This window comes from Uranotaenia lowii, chromosome 1, assembly GCF_029784155.1.
Source record: "Uranotaenia lowii strain MFRU-FL chromosome 1, ASM2978415v1, whole genome shotgun sequence".
In the NCBI taxonomy this organism is placed as follows: Eukaryota; Metazoa; Arthropoda; class Insecta; order Diptera; family Culicidae; genus Uranotaenia; species Uranotaenia lowii.
The window spans coordinates 93,244,568-93,266,844 of record NC_073691.1 but is presented as its reverse complement, the minus strand read 5'-3'; the positions used below and the strand labels follow the sequence as shown (position 1 = coordinate 93,266,844).

Sequence of the window (22,277 nt, the reverse complement as noted above, 5' to 3'; positions counted from 1 at the left end):
AATATTTTTAATATTCAGTTAGGTGTCTGGGGTTAAATGCAACAAAATGCAAATCAAAGAATTACCTTGTAAATTGCGTTTCCATGTGTTGGAATATGAATGTTTTGAATCACGCGTTTGTAAACATTTAAATTTCATTCATCCAAACATTTATTTTTATGATTTCAGCTTTTAGAATTTTTCGTAGAATTATTTAACCCCTAAATGTATGCAGCATCCTTAATTTCAGAAAAAATGTGAAAATATGTTTTTACAGACCCAAAAACTACTGCAATTGGTGTTGTTATGCGTAATGGTCTTTAAGACATCGCAAATATATTAAAAATTATGAATTTTCGTACGTGTTCATAAGATTTTTCATTAAAAACAAAGTTTGTTGCAAGTTACCCCATTTTCTAAGAAGGGTGAAAATCGCATGTTTTTAGAAAATTAAAAATAACTGAAGAAACCAATAATTTTTTTAACTACGCCAATTTGATGTCTCAGCATCCTTAAAACTTTTGATGCATAAAGGATACGATTAACTGTGAACATAAGTTTTTTAGAAGCCATTGAAGTTGAAAATTGTTGCATGTTGCCCCAGTTGACGGTATGCAATTCATTTCATCTGTCAATAATTTACATAATTTTTTTTGTCACCTTGTTTTGTACTTTACTGAATTATTTGTTTACACATAAATATCAGCCGAAAACTTTGCAATCTGACTATGTATAATTTACGAAACTTCATTACCAGAACTTGATTTTTATTGGTTCTGCAAATTAGTTCTTCCCAAGACGATGTCGTCTGTAATAACTTTCATTTTAACTGGAAAAGAAATAATTATTAAAACCGAGAATCAATAAAACAAATTTCCTTAATAAGTCGAAATTCCTTTTTTTTCTGATTGCTTTCTTTCAATTCAACATGACTGACTTGATTGCTTTGATTGTAAAATTTGTATTTTCGTTTGGTTTTCAAGAGACTTACTTAGATGGCGGTTAGAGAAAAAGTAAGAAATCGTAGAGTGAAATTCGAGTTGGACGAAAATTTGGTGTGCAAACTCTAGCGCAAGTTAAAAAGCAATAAAACAAACAAACAATTAAATTGAATGAGTGAATTTCGATGGACAAATTCGAGCTCAAAAATTATGTAAAGACATTTTTTGATGAAATCGTAAGTTATTTTAAATTTACGTTGTCGTTTTGAATTTTTATTTTTGTTTGATAACTGATCAATTTTTTTTTTAGATATTTTAGACTTAGAATCGAAATTAATGTTTCTTCTACGTGTGGATATCGGCTTAGGTAGTAAATCAGATTAAACTGCAATTCATTTTTTGAGAAAATCATTCAAAGACTTGATATCCACTCAATTTTCTATCTTTTGGTAAATCTTATATATGAAAATGGAGGCGTTTTCTTTGTAACACCATCACGTATGAACAGACGGTAGGAATGAAGTGAAATTTGAATCCGAAGGTTTTTCGGGTTAGAGATGGTTTGTATAATAGAATCGAGAATCTTACTTTTTATGTTAGGGAGCCCCATACACAATCAACTGGACATGGGACATGATTCGAACAATTTTAAGACGATTTTAATTAAAATTGATTCACGAGCATAAAGAAGTTAAGGAGATGTAGATGAAGTTTTTCAACAATTTCTAACGATTTATTGAGTAAAAGGTAAAACGAAGTTTACCGCGTCAGCTAGTTCATTACGTTTCACTGTAATATCAATTATCTAAATTTTCTGTTCAAGATTGTCGTACGCGTATAAAAAGTTCTCCATTTTCTGGCTATCCGAATACGGAGCACTTTTTTCAGCAACCCGACTTGAATTTTTAAAAGGAATGCACTCACAACAACCGAATCTCGTAGATAAATCTCTACAGATGAATAATCGAAGGCTTTTTCGCACCATGAACTGAATTCCCGACTACAAGCATCCCGATAGAACGTTACCGCGGCATCCCTCGTTCAGCCAACATTTCCACGCGTAACAGAATTGAGAAACACTTCAATTCTGTAATAATTTAATCAAAAATTTCACTGGGTCAAAAAGGAATGAAAAAGATACACACCTTCACATTCACCTTAACACCTTTACATCCAGTTGTTTGAAATCTCCGGATCTTTTTATTTGGTTGATGCATTGGACCTCAATTTTCTCAAAAACGAGAAAAAGTGGAACTTAGGATCTATGATTTTGCTATGATTTTTTTTATGAAAATTGATATGACTTACCGGCAGAACAAATTCTTCTGAGCTCCGTCATCTTCTTCTAACTTTTTGATATTAAAATTTGTTTAAACGTCAAATTACGAAAACTTGGCTACTAGACCAGACCCGTGCGAAGGGCCCGTCCAAAGGGGAGGGGGATGGGGGATTTCGAAGTTCAAGTTTATCTGGAAATAAAAGCAATACACAATCAAAAGGGAAATTTATTTTTTGATCCATTCATATTCATGACCATCACACAAACTCGAAAAAATGGACTGATTTTGTTCAAAATTAATTAAAATTAAAGATTCAAATCAATGTTATACCCGCAAGATTTTCGAATATGACCAGAATTCGAAGTTTGGACACAAGTATCAGTGCGAAGAAATAGAATACATAAAATATTACACCAGATTTTAAAAGAAATGGAATCTGAATTCTAAGATAAATTTCAGAACAGGTCAGAAATAAACCATGATTAAAAATTGTTTAGATGATATTAATTGTTCATTATTAATCGTATTAATTTACATTTCTTTTCTTTATTTTCAATTGAAGGGTTGATTGAAGCGTTTCTCTGTTTTATCTAAATTTTGAAATAATATTCAATTACGATTTGAAATGTTAACTCTCCATAAGGCAGCAAAAAACCATTTTGAATTTAAGAGAATTACTTAAAAACACATACACGATAATTGAATTGAATTTGATTACAAAAAATTATTAAATTTTATTTTAAGAGTTGCAGTGATCAAAAATAAAGATAAAGATAAAGATCTTTTTTATATTCAAATTCTTCCAGTTATCAAAATAGAAGGCTACATAAGTTTGTTTTTTTCTTTCATAAAGTTATAATCGAGTAAAAGGATTAATTAAAACAACAAAAGTAAGTGAAACGTTTATAAATTTTCAAGCGCAATCATAGTTTTAAAATTTCCAGTTCTGAGTATTTTGTCGCCGTCAATTGAAATATTGGGCCCTGGACTGGAAAGAAAAAAGCTAGAAACTAGATTTTTCTTATAAAAATTATAATTAATACGCTTCCAAAGAGATGTTTGCAGAAAAAAATAACGAATTGAAAAACGAAGGCAAACTCATAAAAAATATTAGAAAAACGCGTTAAGTTTGACTGTAAAATAATATAAATTCATTTGAAAATTTAAAAAAAAATGTAAATTCTATGTATTGCTCATATCGGTAAAAACCGATATTAATATCTATTCATTGCTCCTAGCTTTGTAATCGTCTGTAATTTTCATAATCTTCAAATGTTCTTACTAAAAGAATATAACTTTCATCGATAAGGTCGATAAATTAAATTCACAAACATAATTAACGGCAATAATTTCATTATCATTTTGGCGTATTGAACTCGAATCTTTTGTCAGATTTTGTCAATCATTGAAATAGTTTATTAACAATGTATTTATTTCAAACGGCTCATACACTGGGTTTATTATACTCTACTCAATTGAGGAATCATATTTTCATGATGATGATGATTATGCATGATCTTAAAAAGTAAAATTATACAGTTTTTAAAAATTGGGAAAGTCAAGTATTTCTGACATTACTGAAGAAAGTTTGAAAAAAGAAAAATAATATTTCACTTATACTTATACTTATAGTTGAAGTCGGCAGAACGATTAGATTTCTGTTTTAAAAATATGTTAAATTCAATTTAGTTCGTTAATATTTCTTAAGAAATTCGTTCAAAATCTATCATTTCACAGATTTGAAAAAAATAAAAAAAAAAATTTAAAAAACATTTTTCGCAGATGTTTCGGAGGAAGTAAATAAAGACCTTTATTTTACATTTTTTTGTAATATTTCAAAGTTTTGCCAGCAAAATGCAGAACTTTTTAAATGAATTTTTGCCTATTTTCAAAAGTTTCAGGGCAACAAAACTGATCAAAATTAGCTCTTAAATTCTTTGCACCTCAGAAACATGCGAACATTTTTTGGCCTAGTGTAATTTATCAAAACTTTTTCGAATGTAAAGTTGAAGAACAAGAAAAACAGAGCTAAAATTGGTTTTCTGATGATTATTTCGTACGGCATTAAATTTGTAATGATATAAAAGATTTTTTATTATTAAATTGATTAGAAATAAAGTTATGGATGAATTTGTTAAGATACACTTCTTTATAAAAATAAATTAAGACAAGGTAGAGTTTTTGTGTCAAGATTTGAGTTTCAATAAAAAAAAAGAGGTGAGACATTTTGAAAAAAAAAAGAAAGTTCCCTAGAACTTTCACTGTGAGGTGTATCGGGACACATTCAATACTCCGATCAGTAGCACCAACAAGATAATTTAGTTTCAGTGTAAGTTGGTTCCAGCAGACTTAAGTCCTAAACTGTCAGAGCAAGTTCACTGGTGTTGGAAAAAAGTAATAGAAATTTTGACATTTTGAAAATTTTACCATGCAAAAATGTTTTCATGATCTTGGGGCGTTGTATTTTTTTACAACACTGTTTCTATTTCAGCCGTATGTGACAGAAATATTGCTATTTTTGCATCACAGCATGCGAAAAAACAACAAGTGTTGTAAAAAAACTAGAAGGCCACAGATTTGAAAATGTTTTTGCATGGCAAAATTTTCAAAACGTGCCGTAAGTGTCAAAATTTCTACCACTTTTTCCCAACACCAGTGAACTTGCTCTCACTGCACTGTCCTGTCGCGATAGAAAATGTCGGAAAATAAATCGATTTTTTTACCCCTAAACTTATGCACTCATTTGATTGAAAACCCCTCTGCCCTGATAATTGTCATTAAGTACCTACTGCATAGAGGTCATTCGCGAATGCCAGGATCGATTGGCCCAATTCGTCATCATTGTTTGCTAAATGTTGACAAGATCCAAAGGTTTTAATTACAATGGAGCCTCCATTTGACACGACTTATTATTTCGATCAACGCCTACTTCTAACGTACGATTTGTATCTCATTCGAAGTGAATTAATTTCAGTAAAAACCTGAATATTGTATTCTTAGATTACTGGCTGACTCAATAGAATTTAAATTTATATTTTAATTGCGTGAATTTTATTTTTTTTCATATGTGTTCCTTGAATTCTGTAGCAAAAATCAACAAATCGCTGAGCATGCGGAGTTTTTTTTCTGAAATTTTCAAATCTCCACACAACGCGTATCCATTAGGGTGGCTTTTGCATTCGTTTAAGAAACCCCTGGCTTCCTTCTCCATCCGATCCAGGCACCTATCTACATATCTTCCGAGCATTCTTTGCCATCTTTTAGCGCAAAAGACAGAGAAGAAAAAATCGCACCCCACTTGTAGCTATGTTCATAAATATACCGGCAAACCGTAAAAATGATATGCTAATTTATGTACGTGGTGCAGAAACGATTCTATTTGTATGCATTTCTAGTTTTTATTGTTTCTATGGAGAAATCGTTTTAAATTGTTTTCGCATATTTGTTTTTTTTTTTGCGAGTGCTCTTTCCTTGTCTTTTCGTGAATGTGTCTTGCAGTGGAATGGCACTGCACCGAAAGGTTGTGAGTTGGGTTTAGATTTTTTTTTATTGCGGACACTAGCTAGGTCCATCCTCCGAGGAAAGAGCAGGGACCTAAAATTGGCAAATCCGGACAAACAAGGTGCACCACGGTGCTTGCAAAGATCGAGCGTGACGGCATGCCACCATAAATGAAGGTATAGGTTATTTTTGCATACAATCTATCTAGAATACAAACGTGAGATGAGTTTTGGCAATCGTTTAGTTCGGGCTTTGAGATTAGAACTTATGAATGAGATAAGGTGGTCAAAACGAATGGAGTTTGAACATTTGCATACACTCAATGAAGCTAGCTTTTAATAATTCGTTCTACGCTTATTGAGTGATTTTATCCAGATATTTTTTTTAAATGAATATGCAGCAAGCTTTTTGTTGAGTGTCATTTAGGAAATGCAACTTATCGTTGAATAGCGTATGCTTGCTGCATCACGGCACACTAAGGTCAATGGTTAAAGCGCCGAACTCTTTCATGAACTTTTCTTGTCAAACGTGTGCCAAGTCTTAAACCGAGCATCCGAAAATCGCAGATCACACTCAGTGAAAAATTAAACAAACCTTTGACGTAAAACCTAACCAACCGGCTTCGACGAGGTGTCACCTGTGTTTGCAAAAATTTAATTTGCGATTCACGATGCGCTCGAAATTAAATTGTTATCCATTCGCTCCACCTACTCTGGTCACAGTTCCCACCAACCCTCCGGAAGCCTACCTCCTGGGCTGGAGGCTGGCCTGGCTGTCACGTTTTCCCTAGGAGTAAATAGTACACTGTTTTACGATGCTGAAGCATGTTGTCACATAAACGAGAAAATATTTACGGTCGTGTCGCACGCAAAACCGGCGGCAGTATTGCCCAAGGTGCTGGTGATGGTGTTGAGCCGGGATGACCCGTCGCCATGCAGCTTGGTGGCATATCTACTCTCTGTCTGATGTTAGTGTTTTCATTTTGTTTGCTGGCCCGGGTTACCAGTGAATGTTTACAAGAAAAACTATGCTAACAGAGGAATAATATTGTTGATAAATACGATTATGAACGAGGCCTCATTCAGAATCGAATGAGGGTCGTGTGGTTTTTCAAAAATGTGTGCGTCTTGAGATTTGTCAACAAATCAATAATGAGTGAGTTTTAAAAATAAGTCAGATCTGAGAGTTTCTTGAGATTTTTCATACGAAGCGAACATCTGGACTTTTGACAAAGATGTTAAGGAGTGTCCATTTTATAAAACGGACACCTAGATGTTACGATAAAAAGTTGACGTTTAACCAAACATATTATAATCAACATTGGTAACTCTCAGCATGCTTCATATACTTCAGCAAGGACATGTTTATCAGCACCACCTCCTGGAGAAAGTTCTTACTAGAAGGAAATTTCAAGCATTAAGGTACTGAGGAAACTCTGAACATTCTTTCCATCAACCGTGGGTTCGCGTCTTAACTACAAAAGTACGTGTTTGAACTTGCATTTCTATGACCACGCAGAAAATTTTGTGTATGTTTTATTTTATTTATTTATTTATTAGTCTTCGAAAAAATATTGTTTCGCACAGACTTATTGTTCTAAGAGATGCCTTAACCTATTTTTAAATGATTGCTTAGACATAACAAAATCGAAAATACTAACACACTCATTAAAATAACGGTTACATGTGTCTATTGGGTTGTAGTAGCCATACGTGGTTCGATGAGATGGAATCCAAAGAAGCATTTGGTTCCTCAGCGGGCGTGTAGGAGCATACAAATTTATGCAATCCAGGAGATCGTTGTTTTCAATATTGCCGCTCAGTAAGTCGAATGTGAATAAACATTGCAGGAACTTCCTTCTACGGGATAGCGTTTCAAGATGAATCAGGTTACATCGATGTTCATAGGGAGTCCTGACTTCGGGATTCCAGTTAAGTTTCCGAAGAGCAAATCGAACAAACGCTCGCTGGACACCTTCGAGAGATTGACTCAAAGTCAGTTGGAATGGGGCCCATACTGGAGCTGCGTATTCAAGTATACTTCTGACGATCGAACAATAAAGTGTTTTAAGTGCATACACGTCGTTGAAATGGATTGTGTTGCGACGGAGGAAACCAAGCATAGCGTAAGCCTTGGCGGTTATTGTAGTGATATGCGTGTGAAATCTCAACCGGCTATCGAAGGTAACACCGAGGTCCTTTATTGTGTCAACGGTTTCGAGAACGGTATTACCCATTGTGTAGTTATACTGATGCACGTTACGGGTTCTTGATAAGCTCATTGTTTTGCACTTTTTGACGTTCACCAACATTCCATTCAAACCGCACCATCTCATAATAACGTCGAGATCATTCTGCAACATGATGCAGTCTAGCGGTGATGTAATTTGTCGGAAAAGCTTTAGGTCGTCTGCATAAAAGAGTTTATGCGACGTCAACATGTCACATAAATCGTTAACGAACAGTATGAATATTAACGGTCCTAGATGACTGCCTTGGGGAACACCGGATGGTATCAAAAACTTCGAAGAGCAAAAGGAGTTGACTTTAACATAGGCCAAGCGGGAGTTCAAATACGAGGCAAGCCACTTTGTTATCCACTCAGGAAGTCCAAGGTGCCTAAGTTTGTCTATTACCAATATGTGAGGAACGCGGTCAAAAGCTTTGGAGAAATCGATGTATACAGTTTGCACTTGCTGACGTTTTTCGAGTTTTGGTACCACAAAATTTGTAAATGCCATAAGGTTTGAGGTTGTTGAACGTTTTTTCATGAATCCATGTTGAGCACCATCAATTAACTGAGCTATGGACGGATATATAGCATCGTACACTAAAGATTCAAGTACTTTCGCAAAACAGTTAAGGATTGAAATCGGACGGTAGTTTTCGACGGAATGAGCGCTGCCACTTTTATGCACAGGAGTGATCGATGCTATTTTCCACGCCTGCGGGAAAACTCCAGATGACAGGGACATATTAAAAATCCTTGTTAGAGGTATTGCTATTGCGGAGGCACAGTTTTTTACGAACACTGGTGGCAAATTGTCAGGTCCTGGTCCTTTCGAAACGTTCACTGCTATAAGGGCATTATAGACATCAACATCAGAAAGTGTAAGAGTAGGTATACGGATATTGTATGACGGTAAAGATTCTAGTGATACAGACGAAGTGAGTCCATCATCATTCAGGAAAACTGACTGGAAGAATTCAGCAAACAGGTTTGCGGAGTCGGTAAACGTTTCTGCTGTCTTGCCGGAGAATTTTCAACATAGGAATTTCAGCCTACTCCAACTTTTCTTCGTGTAGCAAAGTATGTTGCTATGGTTCTCAATTTGTGTTGTTTTCTGCCGAATGGAAAAAAGGTCCCGACTGACGGAGTATGCTAATAAATCTACAATTTGAGATTCTAATGTCATTTGAATTGGAACAATCATTGATGGAAATTTCACTTTTTGGACAATACTAAATATTTCATAGAAGAAATCAGGCATCAATTTACTAAGTAAATTGATCTTAAAATCTACTCTACAATATGATTTGAGATTTATTGATGATCACATCATCATTATTATTATTATTATCTGGAGCACGTTTGGTAAATGGAAATCAGCATTTCTCTAAAAATGAATAAATTGGCACATCTGATTTTTTGAAAACTCCAAAATATGTTGAACCGATAAATCAAAATCATATTTTGAGTATAAAATTTATTAACGAAGTCAACTTACTTATCATGAAAGATATCATAAAAAAAAGAAGATATACTTGTGTTGTATTTAGTATAATTGTCAGATCGGGACACAAAGTTTTGGTGATAATGAGCTTAACAGTTTTCGCCATAAGCTTTCGAAATTTAGTCTAAGGCAACTTAGGTCTTTTCGATAGCATTTATTCATGTTCGTAAGAACTTTCCTCACGTGGAGGCGCGTTTCATGTGTCCTTCAAGTTTCTGGAGAGTGAGGAATATTCCTATTATTATTATATTTGGTTTAACCCAAATTTGATGAAACTGGATTGGATGGACTGGATTTCGTATAATGGGACGAATTGATAAAGAAACCCGGATTTTTATAATTCAAAAGTACTGTTCAGATGGACTATCGTGTAAAAATATTGCAAAGCTTGTGAAACGATCAAAGTCTGCGGTTTATCAAATCATCAGGAAGTTTGGTGAGCACCATACTCTTGAAGATTTGCCAAGATCCGAAACCAGAAGAGGCACAGTGAATCCACAAATCGAGAAGAAATGTGTTAAGCTTTTGTTGTCACATGAACACAACTCTGTTCGAAGAATTGCCAAGAAACTGAAAATTTCCGTTGGGACTGTCCAAAACATAAAACGAAGCAACCACTTTAAGACAAACAGGAAGCAGAGATATCCTAAATGGGGCGCGGAACAGAACGAACGAGCGAGGCAGCGACTTCGGAGACAGGATACGATTTTGAAGGAGCAAAGTAACCGTTGCATTTTGATGGACGATGAAACTTATTGTAAACTGGACACAGCCGCTCTTCCTGGGCCGCAATTTTTCAACGCAATTGTTGGTAAGGAGGTACCTCATGATAAGCGATCCATTGAAATCGAAAAATTTGGCAAAAAAGTGCTTATTTGGCAAGCTATCTGCTCTTGCGGAAAAAGAAGTTCGCCATATTTCACAACAGGTAATATCAGTGGTGAAAATTATCGTAAGGAATGCATCGAAAAACGCCTTGTTCCTCTTTATCGTCATCATACAAGCCCACCGTTGTTCTGACCTGACCTTGCTTCCGCAACTACGCTTCAGCTACTCTCAAACTACTGAAATCCTTCAAGATGTGTTTCGTTGAGATCCGCCAAATTGTCCTGAGCTGCGCCCGGTAGAGCGTTACTGGGCAATAATCAAGCGCAATCTTCGGGAGGATGGTAGAGAAGCACAGTACATCGACGATTTCAAGAAAATGTGGATAAAAGCCAGCCGAAAAGTCAAGCCGGAAACTGTAAAGAGGCTTATGAGGGGAGTTCGAGGAAAAGTGCACCAATTTTATCGTTGAAAACTTTTAGTTGAATTTCTCACTTTCATGCTTGGCATCGCTCCTCAGATTAGCCCGTTCAGAGTAAGAGCGTGTATTTTTTTCGCTGTGCTCTTCCCAAACGGAGAATCTTTAAGAAATGCTCAGTTACCTCCAGAGCGACCAAGCGTCCACCCAAGTGTGGGCAAGAGAAGCAAGCAAACTGATGAAGTGCGTTCTCAGTGCAGATAAATTCGGTCGCACTCGGGCGAAAGAGAAGCTGTACAGAAAACTCGGTTTGTCTTCATCGGTTGCGTCTGGATCGATGTTTCGAAGTGCGTCAGAATTTACAATGCAGAACATAAATCTAACGGAACTGAATTAATAACGCCAAAGGTAGTTAAGATAGGATGCTGGTGTCTTCGACAACATTGCTCTGTATAATATAGCGCATATTTTGATATGAAAAATAAAGTGTAGAGGTCCACCAATAGCGTGATATAAATCATAACTTTCTTGTTAAGCATTTTAGAGCCTAAGTTTTTTCTACAAAGTTATTTATCTTAATAAAATACACAACTTTGTTTAACATGTCAAAGTTCTACAATCTTTACCCAAGGAGATTCGGTTAAATTAAAAAAACACTTAAAAATGCTTTACAAAAAGTTATTGTTATTATCGCGCTATTTTTGAATCTCTCGACTTTGAATTTTATATCAAAATATGCGAATTAACAACTTTGCCCAAAACACCTATCTGGTCATTCCTGAGCGAGTTCCTCTAGATTGATGTTCTGCACCAGGACCAATGATTAGCTACGAAAGCTTTCTTCGGTCGAAAAATACCAAAAGCGTTGCGGTAAAGGAAGATAAATCCTAAATTTTACGATTTGTGAAAGTTTTGCAGTTTTATTACTAAAATTTGTCCCAGATCCCTGCATAATTTTCACGGTTTGTATAATAGACAAAGATTTTTGGATAATTTTAGTAAATGTGAAACAAGAAGTCGAATTCAGTTTAAAATTGTTTGTTGAAAATTGAATTTGTGAAAGTTTGTTTCATAAAAAATCAAACCATAACTTTCCTTCGTATGCTTTAAACATAAATTTAACACTGCTGATGTGTTGCGACAAAAAAATGTAAGTCGTTTTTCTTCACTAGATAAATGTCTGGAATTTCCTCAGATTTGGACGGACATTGCTCGGTTTTTGGAATGGAAAATTTCAGATTATTTACCCGGTTTTCCCCATGTTTTTAAATAACTTACCAGGAAGTGCCCTACCCGGCTACCTACAAAAAAAAGTTCATACATAAACCTACATTGGACCTCTTCGACTGATGCTCTGTTCCGCTCTGCATAACGGCTTTTCTGAAGAAAACATTCCTGCATTGGAATCTTTCTGGCTTGATACACTGAGCTACTCAGCAGCGTCGCTAGAGCACAACTTTCTAGCCAGCTCCTTCTCTTTTCTTTAGAGCGAGCGACGTCCACCCGACCGTCAGAGCAACCGCAATCGGGCGCACTCGGCAAAAAGATTTGTGAACGTTGATCGGCTGAGCAGTGCACTAGGAAACCGAAATGATAAAAGTGTAATTCGTTCTCTGCTCTGTTCTGTTTGCGAGGTGTTGGACAAGCATGCTCACTTTCTTCTTGCTGTGGATTAGTTTTGCAATGTTTCACAGAAAACTCTATGTAATTTGGTCAGTAAATGAATAAGATATTGTCAAAACAAAGTTTTCGTTTTATAAAATGAACACTCCTTAGTGTCTAGACAATTGTCAATGATGTACGAGTCTTGAGATGAGCAAAATTTGTCAATAATTTGAGCGTCTAAAAAATTGGAAGTGATGAGAACTTCTTTAGATTTGCAAACAATATAAGAATCTTGAGATTCGCCCCCAATTTAAGCGTTATGAGCGTTAATGCAGGTACTAACGGCTTCCATGAAATTTTAGGGACAAATGAATACCGCCCAGGGGTGCCAGGTGGTTCCTTAAAAAATCAGGACAACGCGAAGTTAAAAATCAGGATTTTTCAGGACACCTCTTAGTTCATGAAAAAAATAAGAACTTCTGCTTAGATTGCATAAATAAAGGCGCAATCAGGTGCTGTAAACGCCTTGATTTATGCAACAATAGTACGAAGCTTGTTGGCTGGCTGGTAGTTTATATCTAAAAACACCACTTGAATATCATCTGAACCGAAGATTACCATCTGTAAAATGGGTTTAACTATTTTATAACCTATTTTTTCGATTTTTTCATAGTTGAACTACAAATTTGATCATATTTGAGAAGCTTTTATGAAAATCAGGACAAATCAGGACATTTTAGAGTCATATTTTCAAAAATCAGGACAACTCGAGAGTTTTTGAAAAATCAGGACGGACTCTCGAAAATCAGGACATATCCTGATAAATCAGGACACCTGGCACCTCTGATACCGCCAAACTAAAGTAGGCGAGTAAGCTTCAACCTTAAAATTGGAAAATCATCACATAAACAACATAAAAAAAAACAAAACAGTATGCGTAGGCGTTTTTGTTTACATCGCTAGATTTTGCTCGTTTGGATTGTTACATTTTCCACCGAGGACAGTGTTTGGGTAAGCGGTTCAAGCTAACCAGTAGCCAAATGAATCGTTGCAGCTTTACTCCGTAGCCGGTGTGTTTCGAGAAAAACGAATGAGTTTCCGGTCCCAGACCCCGGGAGATGCTGAATACACCAGTGAAAAAATTAAAACTGACAGGCATTGAAGTCATTAGTCAAGACCAACCGAGACCCTGTAGCGGTTTAAGATCAGTTTCTTCTGTTGGTTTTCTGTGACGGTTTCAAAATTTATCACCGTTCCCCCAAACGGCGTAAGATCCCCCATTGATTTAGTAAATATTTTTTGAATATTTTTTTTTCTTTTCAAGTTTTTAAAACGGCCGCTTCAAACAAACACTCCTCATTTGGAGAAATAGAACCATCTCGGTTGGATATCTTAAAAGCCTTAATTTTGTTAATAAAGACTGCAAATCTCTAGAAGAGGTAGGTTTATTGATTATCAACTGTTTTGATCAGGATTAAAACAAATTACTATTACAGTTTAGTTCCTTCAAACGTTTAACTATGCAGTCCAAAAGACCTTACTTAATCGATGGATGGATTTTATATGCAAATGCTGTTACGATGCTTTGGGGTGATCTTCAAGACGAGCACAATTTCCTGTTCCTGCGGACACGAAATTTTTCACAAGATTCACTTCCGTACTACTGCAGTTTAAAAGTCGTAGTGATGAACCAGCTGATGTTTCCCAAAAAACTGGGTAACGTAGAAGCAGATGTTAGTAGATATATTTGCATCCGGGTAGATATGAGGAACATAAATTTGATAAATCGTTCTTATATTCGTCAATCATATGTAAATAATGGAGTCCTCCGAAGAGGATATCCGTGATCCGAATCAACTCGCTAGCATACACTACACAGCAGGATGGGTGTGTAGCACATTAGTGCACAAATAATGCATAGATCGATTGAACCTCGACCTACATGATTCAGCAGCACAATCTGCATTTTTTCACTGAGTTGAAACGATACAATTCTACATCAAGATTGACAAACCAGGAGATACGATTTTCGACTTTTGGAAAGCATTTGTGGAATATTTAAGAAAAATTTCGAGCCACTGTTAAAAAATTAGCCCGGTTGGATTTAATTGTAGATCAGTTAGACTTCCAAAATCATTTAGATGAAATGGCGTGTGATCAAACCGGTGAAAGCGAAAGACACATTTTGAATGTTCTGTTTCGAACGTGTGCACTTAAAACAGCAAACATATAAACACAGATTTTAAAACTAACTTAAAAAATTTAAAAAAAAGTCCAGAAAAACAGTGAAAGCTCTAAAACTAAATATAGTTAAAAAATCCAATGTTCATCGACAGAATGAGCAATGAGCATGATAAGATAATAACCTATTTATTTAGGAGAAAATTCAAAATATTCTTGCAAACTAAGATGTGTTAGCAGTAAGTAGGAATCATTCAAAAGGTATTGGCTGTCGATCACTGTTCTCAACAACTCAGAATGAAAATTCAAGCGTTCTAAGAGGCAATTTGAATAACAAATTTATAAAAGATAATCTCAAAATCAGAGTGTAATTGGAATTAGAAACAATTCTTCGTTAAATGTGAAAACAAAAATTGACTTGCACTAAATTTTTAAGTTTAACTTTGATCGAAAGCAACACCACAGCTCGACTAGCTGGTCACCCTTTCGGAAGGTTCCACCCGGCTATATCCATCAGGAAAAGCACGTGCGTGCATCCGTTCGTTGGTTTGTTTGGACTCACGACGATGTTTGATGCTGACTTGCTGCTTCCCTACCCCGTTGCAAAGTAAACAAATCTCCGCCTTTTTTTTCGGTGCGGGGGCCAAGGGTGAAATTCAAGATTGTTGTGACCCGAATCGGATTTAATTTCTTAATTTATTTTGAACGCTTGTGCGGCTTTAGGACGACGGGTCGTCCTTTCTGGAGTTTGTTAGTTCGGTTTCGGTCGGGCTGAAGGTTTCTTTTTAAGGCCCACTCAATGTCAACAGCTGACGCATTAAATTTAATAACATTCGTAATTGAAACAGTTACAGTCGTTGCATGTCATGCTGTTTGCAAACGGGTGACATGCCTGGATCAAAAATATACTAATTTTGCTGTCCTGCTTTGAAATGTGTTTTTTTTCTGGTACCGTTCATCAAAGCAAGCTATTCCAATAACGGTTGGTATGGACACAGCTGGCATTAGTTTGTAGCTGTTTGGTGGCTTTGATGAAGTAAATGCAATAAACTCTTCAAACTCGCAGTGCATAGCATGCTTTGTTTGCATTTCTGTGTGCACTTGAAAAATTGCTGTCCGTAAATATTTGCCCTATGCGACGTGTGAAACGTAGTAAATCCAGCTTACAGAAGCTATAAAATTAGTATAGGAAGTTTATTTTTCCAGGTGCGATCACAATTTTGTTGTCACTCCATCTGAAATCGTTAAAAAGAATATAAAAATCTTTTCTTGAAACAATTGTAGTATTTTCATCAATCTTAAAAATTTATACTATGGATAAAAGTTCTAACACATAATTTTCTCTTTTTGCTTTACAGCTCACGGGCACGGCCACAGTCACGGTCATGGCGGTGGAGCTGGGAACGATGATGACCACGATCACGATCATGATCACGATCATCACTGACACGGTCAATGACTAGATTTCACTGATTGCTGTTCGTATGGAAGGATGGCTCTCATTAAAGTTAAAATCCATTAACCAATCCACAAAACACCCATAATTTAGAGGCAGAAGAAATTGACAGCGGGAGATGAAAGCGGCGGATACACAGGTTCTTCGGTCCGGGGAGAAAGGATAATACCAACTTACTCGGAATCCGGAGAGCCAGAACGATTTTGGCGGGCAGTGTTTGAACGTAATCGAATCCAACCGACAACAGTATTGCTATAATTTTTTTCAATTTCAAACGATGGAAAGAGGAGATTAGAGTATACAAACAAAACGTGCCGGCGTCCGACACTCTGCAGCTGTGATAGTGATTATTTTAAACTTAAAAAAAAAAATTAATCTTAACATGAGAAAGAAGAAAGATAGTTGAGCAGAACTGTAACGATTATGGATAGATAGACTATTTAATTAATCAATTCACCCTCAATCCACTTTTATATGTGCCAAACTAAAGATTTTGATCCAACAGTTTCAGAAAAAAAACAAAAACCCATTCCTAAACGTGTTTTAATTTTATTGCAGTAGAGTGTAAGATTTTAACAAATCATTTATGAAATATCTTATAGAAATACCAATGATTCTTAAAATATACAGTAACTGATATTTGGGGATTTTTTTTTATTATCTGACGGGTTTGCGCCGGGGGTCTTCAGATTTTCCCCAAAATTGAAAATTTGGATCATTTTTGCGACTTAAAAACACATGTATTTTTTCAGATTTCTAACATTTTTATTTTTCGAGTTAGCTTCGGTTAGATTTTTTTGTAAATAAAAAATAACCATTTTTCAAAGCTACATAACTCTGTTGTTTCTCAACGGAAATTATAAAACAGCACATCAAAATGCATTGAAATTTTATCAGCTTTCCAAATAGAATAGTTGAAAAAAAATTAAATAATGACCTTCAACATGAAAAGTTGTAAATAAACTTTAAATGGCGTCTAAAAGTACCGTCTGCACCACCGAATATTTTGCAAAAAAATACCATTGTGTAGCTCGATTCATGATGCAACTTTCATCTGAAGACACCAAAGTGGGCCATTAGCACCTTGAAGAGTTATGAAAGAAATAATGACAATAAATCTCTTTTTTTGCATCGAAAACAAACAATGGTCGAACATCTGCACTCACATATGGAGATAGCAAGCACTTCTAACAACATGGAAACAAAAGAACTTATCAAAGCTGGTAAAAAAACACTATTTTTTCGTCCTTTTCAGACTGCCCCTACTCGCATAACAGTCCCATATGAATTTTCGTCATTTTAGGTCAACATAAGGCTTCAACATAACAGACTAAAAAAAGAGGTTTTGTTCTAGAAATTTCGAAAAAAATATCAATTCGTGGCTGTCCTATATAAAATATACCTGAATAACAGTCCCATATGTGAAATACCACTAATTTGGTTACTTTTCAATGTTCCTTTTTGCGAAATAGTCTTTGGTTTATTGCTTTGAATCATTTAAACATTTTTTAAACTCACTTGATGTCGAATGATGCACACTAGTTTTCGAAGGCAGGTCTGAATTTCTTATGAATGACTTCCTGAGCGAAAAACTATCGGATGCAATCAAAAATCGTAAAAAGATTCAACTTACAATGTGGAATTCATGATATTTTTTTGCAAAAGTATGTTTCTTTTTCTGACAATTGCATTTAGAAATTCAAAAATGATCAAATTCAAGCCTTAGAAAGTAGCTTGGTGAGAAAAATATATTTTGTATGGGACTGTTATGCTAGTAGATTCAAAAAAGGTTTCAAATATGGTCGATTAACAGTCCCATAATGAATAAAAATCGACCTTACCAATAACCCAATTTCGAAAATTTCAGGTCTAACGATTAATTATGACAACCTAGAAACGATTATCGTTTATGCTGAAAGTGGTGGTAACAATTTAAAAATATATTCCAAAACAGAAAAAGCTGATTGTCTCGCTTGCTTATTTTTGTATATGGGACTGTTATGAAAGAAGGGGCGGTAGATTGTTGCAGCTTAACTGACTTCATGTTATATACAAAAATCTAATAACGTATTCGTTTATACCCAGTTTTGCACCAGGTCACAACAAGTTTTGCACATTTTACTGTCATTTTTAGAAGTTTATGCGCTAAGTTTTGCGTCCGTAATTCCCCAGATTTGATTTAAAATGGACGGTGGAACACTGAAGATTCGTTTGTGAGCGATCGAGGTAGCAAAACACTGACGACGAATTATGTTCGTTCTAGTATGGTAAACCTCAAAACTGGGCGAATGTAGAAAACGAATACGGTAAAAGTATTATATTTTCATCATTTCACAGCCTGGGCTGGCCATGCTGAGCTCTTTGATTATTTCTACAACATTTGTGCCATTTTCGCATACTTTTTTGATCAATGGGAAAGGATTTTGGTGTCCAGTGCTTAGCTCCCGATATAAAAAACTATGTAAAGCACGTCTCTTTTTCATTTTTTTAATCACATTTTTGTGATCCCAAACACAGGGACTGAACCTTCTACTATTGGCATTGATTATGCTTCACAATGATCTTTGATCGAAAAATTAATAGGTTATACAGTATATGACCAGGTTGTAAAATCAACATTCCCATTATTAGTTATATCACATAAACAATACGATACTCAGAATTTTGGTTAAAATTTAAAGTCAGTTTTGCTGCAAACACTCTACAAAGCACGAAAAAGTAGTGTTTTTTACCTGCTTTGGTAAGTTCTTTTGTTTCCATGTTGTTAGAAGTGCTTGCTATCTCCATATGTGAGTGCAGTTGTTCCACCATTGTTTGTTTTCGATGCAAAAAAAGAGATTTATTGTCATTATTTCTTTCATAACTCTTCAAGGTGTTAATGGCCCACTTTGGTGTCTTCAGATGAAAGTTGCATCATGAATCGAGCTATACAATGGTATTTTTTGCAAAATATTCGGTGGTGCAGACGGTACTTTTAGACGCCATTTAAAGTTTATTTACAACTTTTCATGTTGAAGGTCATTATTTAATTTTTTTCAACTATTCTATTTGGAAAGCTGATAAAATTTCAATGCATTTTGATGTGCTGTTTTATAATTTCCGTTGAGAAACAACAGAGTTATGTAGCTTTGAAAAATGGTTATTTTTTATTTACAAAAAAATCTAATCGAAGCTAACTCAAAAAATAAAAATGTTAGAAATCTGAAAAAATACATGTGTTTTTAAGTCGCAAAAATGAACCAAATTTTCAATTTTGGGGAAAATCTGAAGACCCCCGGCGCAAATTGTCAGATAATAAAAAAAAATCCCCATTTATGAAATGGCTATTTCTCTGGTCCGAAAAAAAAATCATCAGCCTTAAACTTATCATGATTGTGTACCTCACAGCCGTTTTCGTTTCCCCTAACTGTTAAAGCTTCAAAAGTCCTGATCAACCGAAAACATTATCAGGTGTCGGAAAATTCAAATGTTTTTTTGCGCCTTTGTCTATGCAATGGCATTGTTTCGAAAGAGCAGTTCCCGTGGACTCGAGTTCTGATATAGGTAGTTGAATTTGGGGTATACATACACGCTTGATTTTAAGGTTCCAGTGACAAACCATAATAATGGTTAAAAATTCTTAGTATCCAAGAAATTTTCTTAAGCGTTTCATTATTTGTTTACCCCGCTTGTTAAAAACGCGTTTTTTGAAGTTTGGAGTTTTTTTAGCTGCTGTTTAGCCTTGGGGATGTTTTTGAAAATATCGCCATGGAGGAAATTAGACATATCGACCCAGAAACATCCAACATTCTCGAAGGTAAGCCTAAAACAAACTATGTGTAAATTTCCAGTTTTTGTTTGAGTCCTTACTGATGATGGAATGGTCCTAGATTTTGTCAACAAAATTCAATGAATTGTCCCAATCCGGTAAATTAGTTTTATGTTCGATGTGTACCGATTTTGGGTCGCCTGTATCATCAGAGCCGAGCACATAACCCGGAGTTCGTTAGATGCGCTGTTGTCAGCGCAATGGAATACGTCCTTCCCACTTCCTTCGTTCATATGGTATCTTAATCTTAAGGCGCCGTCCAGGCCACGACCTCTCTAACTAGCGAGAAATCTTTCTGAGAGTGGTCGTTACTAATCCAGCATAGGCCAGCGAAATCTGGACCGATTTACTATGAGAAAAGAAGCTACTGATTTACTGAATAGGAAAGTGTTTTTATAAAATTATGGAACACATCGAGGAGTGTTGAAATTTCATTTCCCGATGAATGCATATTAAGTTCCAACAGAATCCAAGCTAGGACTGTGGACGGCATGTGGCATCACAGTTCCCTACTCTGGAACCCTACACGATCACTGTTTAATGATGACATCAGGATTTGTTATTGAAGATCTATCATCATATATTAGCAAATTGTAAACACTGGGGCAAAGGTTAAATGAGAACTTCCGTAACCTCGGGAGAATATCCTCGGTAAAACTAAAATTACCAAAACAAAACACGTAGGTTTTAGCGAAGAAAAAGGCCGGAAAAGATTCACAACCAAGAAAACAGTTCCATCGACAGCTGTCAAGAAGGATGTGCGTATGTCATTACATTCCCTTGATCGAAACCTTGAGCCTTGTTGTCTAAAATGCCGATGCAAGACACCTCATTAACATTGAACAACACAGTACAGATGGAAAAATCCGAGGTTCTATGGACAGCAGTTTGTTCAACGAACATTCCTATTTACAAAAATTTCTCATCGCACTGAGACTTTTGCTACCTTTAGATTATGTGGAATATCTTAATCCATTGGGTGCGAGAAGAGGTAGCAAAAAACTTCACGATCAGGATCCAGAATTTTATTATTGTAAGCAAATTCAAAATTTGTGCAAACAGTTTTATATAAGAAACTAGACAAAGAGCTGGAACTTGCTTCAGAATAAAAGCGTACAAGTATGAAAAGTAATAAATAAACTTCAAGAATGAAGTGCTTAAATTAACATTTCTTTATTTCCGATACTCATTTAATAACTTCACGTGTCGCCTTTTAGAAAATTCATTTATTAACTTTGAATGGTTACCTTAGAAACCTTGTAATAATATTTTGTTATCAAGGTTTGTTCATCCTTGAAACATTATCAACTGATTTTTATGAACTTCTTCAAAAAACATGAATCGTAATGGATTTCACTGAAGACCTTTCGGTGCAAGGATTTATCGAAGAGTATGAAGTGAGTGATATGCAGAAAGAATATCTTTTAGAGGATTTTGAGAACGACATCCGTAATGTCGAAAGTTTATTTTGCATCTAACTAATGGTTCCCATCAGGGAGTTCAAAGGACAATCGAGTGAAACGCATGTAGGGTACGACATCATAAACGCGAACTCGGTTGACGATTTCTTGCACACAATTTGGAATCAGGCAAAAAATCATCTTCTTCGTGAGGTCATTTTTTTCTGCCGCAAGCTGATGGAACTACTATCCCTACATGGGCTCAAATAGAAGTTCCCGAGGAAGATTGTTTCAGGTTTGCGTTGTTTTACGGAAACAAAATAGAAAATATACGCAACCTAAGAAATTGACCACCAAGATGCTACAGAACTCTATGGGAAAAGAAATACACCCAATCTTACACGTGTATTTGTTATCCGTTTGTTCAAAGTCAGTACCGTAAAACGGGGTAACTTTGATCACCGGGGTAGCTTTGTAAGTAATAAGTAAGTCCGTATCGGACAAATGGACAAGAACCCTATTAAATGGTTAACTGTTAAGAAATGAAAACATTAAAAGAGGGAGAGCCTAGAGGATTGTATGAATGAAAAATTTTATCTGTATTTTGTAACTCAAACTATTTAGCAATTATTTTAATTTTTGCCCCTAAATGCATGCACCATAAAAGTTCTTTTTTCGCTAATGAATGTTTTTAAGGAAAACGCAAAAACGCATGATAAAATGGATAAACTTGCATTTGTGAATATTATGAAGAGGTGTTTTTTTTTTATCCTTTATGATGAAGAATACTCGTTAAAACCGTCAAAATAGAGACTGAATAATGTTACCCCAAATCATCATATTCAAAACAGACACAAAATTGTTTTTTTTATCAAATTTAAAGTGGTCTTAAAATTCTTTGCAACCATGTTTTACGTTCATCGGAGTCCAGTACTTCCAGGAGACAACAGACTTGCCAACTGAGCCATGCTTTTATAGTTAGTAAACCTAAGCAACCACTCCACCACCAACCCCCCACCCCCCCCCCCCCCCCCCGGCCCACAGTGGGCCAGTAACCACACTTTTGCGGTCAAAATTGACTGCAGGCCAGAGGGTTCGTTGTAGCTCATCGGTGTCTTCGACAAAGTTACTCGACTATATTTGCGCTATC

The 22,277-nt window shown here is 35.6% G+C and overlaps 1 protein-coding gene across 2 annotated transcripts in view; it reads left to right on the top strand.

Annotated features, from left to right (window-relative positions):
- Positions 1 to 16,558, top strand: part of LOC129738456 (zinc transporter ZIP1) — a 50,110-nt gene extending 33,552 nt beyond the window's left edge. For both annotated transcript variants that reach the window (XM_055729661.1, XM_055729660.1), the window contains exon 2: positions 15,822 to 16,558. In XM_055729661.1, coding sequence (XP_055585636.1) covers positions 15,822 to 15,910 — 89 coding nt within the window. In that variant the 3' untranslated portion in view covers positions 15,911 to 16,558. The remainder of the gene's footprint in view (positions 1 to 15,821) is intronic.
- Positions 16,559 to 22,277: the final 5,719 nt, after the last annotated feature.